The 6,483-nt window shown below is 37.7% G+C and overlaps 1 protein-coding gene across 1 annotated transcript; it reads right to left on the minus strand.

Moving 5' to 3' along the window:
- Positions 1-1,492: 1,492 nt before the first annotated feature.
- si:ch211-214p13.8 lies at positions 1,493-6,216 on the minus strand. The gene is made up of 6 exons (XM_036139750.1): positions 5,983-6,216; positions 5,835-5,873; positions 5,636-5,761; positions 5,517-5,548; positions 3,285-3,530; positions 1,493-1,579 (listed from the first exon to the last, which is right to left on the minus strand). The coding sequence occupies exons 1-6, from the start codon at positions 6,137-6,139 to the stop codon at positions 1,493-1,495; spliced, it is 687 nt and encodes a 228-aa protein (XP_035995643.1). The 5' UTR covers positions 6,140-6,216.
- Positions 6,217-6,483: the final 267 nt, after the last annotated feature.

Here is a 6,483-nt window from a genome sequence, read left to right on the forward strand (position 1 = left end):
CCTTTTTCATAATTTTAATAGCTATAATTTTTTACAGGAATTTAATCCATTTTCAGATTCACTATCCCGTTACAGTCACCCTCCACAGCCACCATTTCTAATGAAAATATGTGCATTAAATCCAAATGAGGTCAGTGGGGTAATGCAGGAGGGGCTGACCTTGTCAGCGTTTCATATTTCTCATTCCACTGAAGTTTCATGGTGAGTTTTGAATACCTCATGTTAGCATAACATACGCTGGCATTGACTTTGTTTTAAGTGTGACCCTTGAGGGACTCAGACGTTGCTACTGAATGTTTTTCTGCTCTGTCTCGGCTGTGGAGATGGATAATGAGCCAGTATTCTTTTTAAACATAGCACTGGGGAGAAAGTTAGCTGGCAGAGAGGAAGCAGAAGGCAATGTTCCTATATTTATGTGGATATGTCAGAGAAAGAAACCGAGATGTGTTAAACTAATCGAGCTAGTCGAGTACATGTAAGTATCATCTGTATATCAAATACCCAAGAAAACATGAAGTTTTAATCAAGGATCAATTTACACCACATCCTTGATAAATTACTTTGATCAAGGACAGACCTGGCTGCAGATGCAAATTAAATAGGGCATTGCATTTTTTCTGGGGGGGTCACTTTTTTCAGCAGACATTTTATTTGCGATTAATGCTGCAGTGTTGAAATTGGGGCTAATTGGGGCAACTAATGCTCAGTGAGTGGAACCACTGAGGCACTTCTTCTAACTGGACAGTTGTGGGTTCCGTTCCAGCTTCCCTCTGTCACTTAACCCAAGTTGCCTACTGATCTGCATATCGGTGTATGTTAGTGACAGCAATTGGATGAATGTGGCTATAGTGTAAAGTGCTTTCAGTGGTCAGTATCACAAGTAAAGTGCTATATCAATTCAGTCCGTTTACCGTTTCACAAGGTGAGTTTTTAGAAAGAATTAATAGAAATGGTCCATAACAACTGTAAATGCCCCAAATGGGGTTGAGTTAATGATCAACTTAATTTTTTTAATGGCTGTATGTGAGAGAGTTAGATTGATCTTTACTCTGTGAGAAATAAATTTTATATTAAGTTTGTTTTACTGTAAGTTACAACTCATGTTGGGAGGCTATTGGTAAAACCTTTTCCGGCTGCTACTCCATCAATGGGAACGCGATCCTGTGTGTAGGTTATTTGGTTGCCTGATTGCACATGTTGTGGAGAGCCTGTATATCTGACATTTTCTCTCTACTTTAGTGCAGTTATGCACTAATGGTGTGTTCTTTATTATGTGTGTAATACTGTGATGCATTTCACATGAGCTCAAAAGAGGTTGAGATCCAGGCTATTTTTTTTAAGTTGGGCAGGTTTTTCGCAGGGTGACCAGACGTCTCTGACTTACGGAGACAGTCCCCGCTTTGGCTGACCTGTCCCCGGAAATATCCCCAATTTCAGTGTATCATGATGGAGTATAAAAAGTTTAGTGCAAAAAACCCCAAAAAAACAGCTCCTAGTCTAGGGTGGGCTCGGGTGACTGCATGGGTGGGCAAGGCCCCCCAATACCCACCATGCCGCCGGGGCTGATCAAGGATGTGGTCTAAATTAGAAAGACAGGGGTCCCATGCAGGGCATAGCCAGGAGGTACCCCTTAAAGAAGCAGTTCCACAGGTTTTCTTACAACAATAGCTAATACAACAAGTTTAAAAATCTAAAACATTATGAAGACTCTACGTCTGTGCTTGTTTTTTATGTATTCATTTTTATTTTCAACCTTTAACATCTTACACAAACAGTTCATCTCAGAATGCTTGTTTTTTTCTACACTGGAAATGTCTTTCCTTATTATTTCAACAATAACCTTGACATAGTTTTATATGTCCCATTTCATCAAACTGCAAATAAAGTAGGTTAAAGTGAGCATGCATACAGATATCCAAAAAACAGACACTTTATATAACAGTGCCTTAGCACCATAAAGCTACAGTTAAGGCCAAAATTGCAAATATCCTTGGCCGATTTAGGTTTTCAATTATTTTTATCCAACTTAGAAGTTTGTTTCTAACATAAAAAAGAGACAGTCTATCAAAAATATAGCTGTCAAATGAGCATCAATTGTGGCAACATTGGAGAAAATCATCTATTTAATTTACATTTTAATAGGAAATGTCTGGATAAACATTATTTATACCCTTCTCAATAATCATTGGAAAAACCTTTATTGGTGCTACATCTGTTCTTCCAATAGTATTTTAAAGATTTACCTCTGTTTATGAGCTGCAACTGTTTTATGTTGGAAGGCCTCCATCCCATCAACTTAATCTTTAGCTCCCAGCACAGACTTCAAGATGTTAATGTTACTTCCAGTCAGAGGAGACATGTTGGTCAAATTCAAAGATTATTTCAAACCTAAAACTGCCTGGGGTAACAGCATTAATGGGGTGATATTAAACCGGTGAAAGGCTCCCATGGTACTCTCAGGTCCATTTTGTTGGGAGCTTTTGAGCACTTTTACCAAAGAAGAACTACTCAAGTAGGACATTTGCTTTAACTAAAACATTTTTATTCTGTGGGTATTATACTTAAATATAATATACTGTATGTATGCACGCTTATGTTTCTGTCATAAAATATTCGTCTTGGATGTTATATCATTAAATATAAATTTGACCAACTCCTTTTGGATTTTGTTAGCCCTGTAGCAACTTAACAGACACTGGGTTAAGAAATGGTTGAGCAGTAATGTTTTTCTCACCACACATAAAGAAAAAAAAAATCATTCGACCTTTAACTTCCTGTGTATTTAAGCCAAAGCACTCAACTGTGGTTTACAAGCCAGGAAAGTTGTTTCCCTGCAGTGACACGGACAAACTGCATATGTACAGGAAATGTGTGATAGAATGGTCTTATATGTTTTTTCGTGATGTTGCTCTTTGAGCTCACATAGCATTTCCAAAAATTTAACGATCTGAAAGTATTGCAAAACATGTAGATGTTTAAATAAAACAACATTTTAAAAACCTTTAATTGCACAATTATTTAAAATATAACAAAATAATAAAATATATAGGAAGTTAAATGGGGCAAACTAACCTTTGCTTCTCATGTCTACTTCAGATGTAACAGCCTTAAGACCACAACCCTCTTTCTGCTTTGTCACTTAACCACACCTGTTCCACGACGCCTCCACACACGTCTGGATGTTTCTCAGTTATTTCAACTATGTGAAAAATACTAAACTTTTAAGTGACTTTGATAACAGCATACTGTGTTTCTTCATCTTGTGTACATATGAACTTTCTGACTGGTGTCCCTCCTTGTTGGTAGTTGATGACAGCATACATTTCACTGTTTGATGCCTGAATTTTAGCTGCTCTGTTTGTAACAGCTGGCCTGTTCCCAATGTGAGCGAGAGCAGGTGATGTTGATGTCGTTCTTTCTGCTTTTCTTGAAGACTCGATGCCGTTCAGAACTGGGATTTGAGTTCGTAGGATGGGAGAAGAAGGGGCGCTCGTCTTGGGAAGTTCAGGTATCATATGTGTAGATATTTCCTGCTACAGCAAAAAACATTTTCAAATAATTTTCTTTATGTGAATTCCTTTAGAGCACGAAGCAAACTCAGTGTGCTAGGCACCCGTCAACACCTGATTAAGATTGCCCAATGGTCTTTAGCACCTTCAAACTGTTCAAACGTTGCTGGAAAAAGTCTTTCTACTAGAAATGTGTTTAGATATGGATGATTGCTGTGTCTCTGTTCATAGTTGCAGCCTAGGGGTTGAAAAGGAAACATCCATATTTTTGTTAGCTGAAGCATGTGAATAAGTAAAGAGTTGTCAAGCAGTGTGGAGTCAAAAAGAGTTATGCACACAAAATTTAAAAATCTGTGTTTTTTACATTACCACTAATTAGACTCAGACTCTAAAGCCTGAAGTTGTTTTCTTTATCATATCTTGCTGCAACCTGCAGATTTTTATCCAAAACCCTTAATTCCACTTTGCACTACTCATCTTTGTCCTTTACATGCTGAGGCGGCAGCTTAACAAAAACATTACGGATTTCAATTGCAGCTTGAGAAATTCACAACTTATTTTGACCTTGTAACTTCAGACACATACCCCAGTGCACCAGTGCACAATGATCTACGGTCAAGTTCAATAAATTAGAGTATGCGATGAGGCTAATTTTTCAGACCACAACAGCTTTTGATAACGTAATCGTTAAGCAGGTAGTATAGATACCTTTCACCAAGCCCACATGACCGTAATGTTTCTATCGGACTAATTTGGTGCTAAACCTTAAATGTTGTGATCTCATTAGCTGTAAGCGATCATAATCAGCAAAACTGAAGGCTTGAAAACATTACTGAGTAATTAATCCATAGTAATGTAATATCCGGAAGAACTTTGCAATAATATGGTGAAATGGCTTGTACTTCATGTCCAACGACCCCAAAGCGCCTTACACAGTCAGTCATTCATGCATTCACACCCTGATGGTGGTGAGCTATGTTAGTACCCAAAGCTACCCTGGAGCAGACTGACAAAAGTGAGGCTACCATACATCAGTGCACTCTGACCACCACCAGCAGGAAATTTGGGTGGACACAATAGACACAACGACTGAGATGGTTGGAGCGGGGAATTGAAACGGCAACCCACCACTAGCAGGACAAACTCCCTAACTCCTGCACGACTGTCACCCATTATTGAATAACACAATCTTTCTTGGTAGGATTCATTGTATATATAAGCTATGCTGAGAATAGTGTTATAATAAATAATTTTGATCTATACAAGCCCAGCATAGCCATGATGAGATTGTTACCTGGGCATTTCCCATGGGCAAGACAGCATGGATGAATTTCAATTGCTTCTAGCAAGCTCCTACATGCCACACTTAGGAAGCGGACACAGTTAATCCACAAATTATTCATACCCCTGTGGATCCGTGTGGCTGTGTATTCACATCGATCCGACGTTTTTAGAGACCATAAATGATCATTTTTGGAAACTGGTCCCAGAGTGGATACATTTGAAAGTGCTGGTTACATGCAAGCTGCATCTATTCTAAAATGATGATGCGGTAACTTCGCCTCTCTGCCTAACCTGCATGTGCCTTACTCTTACAAATAACAAAAAAGATAGTGCCGTCCAGGCAAATATTGACTTTGTTATGGCTGTTAGTAGCGTAATCTGACTCTTCCTTTCCAACAAGCCCATTCTACACGGCGTCACCCCTGCCAACCCAAATGAAGACCGTTTTGAACATGCGTAGATGTTTGTGTCTGTTCCTCGTCATGTTGTGTTTACTTCACATGAGTTTTCTACTGTTTTTTGCACGTTTTTTGTGGCAGCGTTTTTTAACCGTTTATGAAAATTTATCGCACAGTTCCTGTTGTTGTTCTAATGAAAGTGAGCATTTTCAAAACGATAAAAATACATTCCATAATGTGAAATGGCTTTACATTTCACATTATGGAAATGTGAAAAAAAAAAAAAAAAAAAAAAAAAAAAAAAAAAGAAATGGCTTTACATTACCTCTTGCCTTTTCGTGTTGAAGATCCATGTTCCTTTATCCAAAAAGACATGTTTAAGTAGATAAAAAAAGAAATATTGTAACAGTAATAGAAAAACTAGAGTCAAATGAATATTCTTACGTTTCCAGCCATGAAAGCACACAAGGGTCAATATTATCACTGTGATGACGAGAAACACAACGCTGATGCAGATCATGAAGTATGGCAGCCAGGGGTCATCATCATCATCAACAATGTTTGAACCAACTGCATGAAAGAATAAAGTTACTATCTGTGAGATTAAATATGTAAAATATAACAAATAACTAAAGCTTCTTACCAGCATCATCATCAGAATTTTCTACCCCTTTGTTTAGGTCTTTAAGTAAGAAAAGAAAGCAGATAGGGAAAATTTATAAGACACATAAAACACAATAATATGTATGCATATGACAGGAAAGAAGTAGTACTAAAGAAAATAACAATACCTGAAACTGAGATGTTGATGGTATGGCTGACACTTTCATGACTGTTTCCTAAATCACATCGATAAAGCCCGTCATCATTAATGGAAACCCAGTTAAATTTCAAATATGAGATCAGATCATCTCCGTGATATTCTTGTCTGATGCTTTTGTTTTTCATATTTGGAATGATCTCACAGATGGTTGTATTGGAGAATTTACACCATGTGATATTGAATGACTTTCCACAGAGTTTGACGGGACACTTGACTGTCAGACTTTGTCCAGGGATAACACGCATTGTTGTACCTCTTCGCACTGTGATCGTCACTTCACATGAAGAAACTGTAATTTCAAAAGATTAATCTGATTTTAATGACACAATGTCCAAAGTATCGTCAAGCTCAATATTTGTTATCATGCTTTTTTGACAAAATGTGTTAAACACCTCAAGAGATGGTGAAATATTCAAATAAACAAGCAACAGACATTTCTCGACTGTTAACTGTCTCATTTTCTTCCTTT

The sequence above is a fragment of the Fundulus heteroclitus genome, chromosome 7, assembly GCF_011125445.2.
Source record: "Fundulus heteroclitus isolate FHET01 chromosome 7, MU-UCD_Fhet_4.1, whole genome shotgun sequence".
Lineage (NCBI taxonomy): Eukaryota > Metazoa > Chordata > Actinopteri > Cyprinodontiformes > Fundulidae > Fundulus > Fundulus heteroclitus.

What these genes read in the sequence shown, in the direction of transcription:
- si:ch211-214p13.8 (XM_036139750.1), bottom strand. Translation starts at nt 6,139, where the DNA reads ATGAAAAACAAAAGCATCAGACAAGAATATCACGGAGATGATCTGATC. An exon ending in CATCAACATCTCAGTTTCAG is followed by an intron (nt 5,874 to 5,982) that starts GTATTGTTATTT and finishes TCTTACTTAAAG; the next exon opens with ACCTAAACAAAGGGGTAGAA. An exon ending in AAATTCTGATGATGATGCTG is followed by an intron (nt 5,762 to 5,834) that starts GTAAGAAGCTTT and finishes TCTTTCATGCAG; the next exon opens with TTGGTTCAAACATTGTTGAT.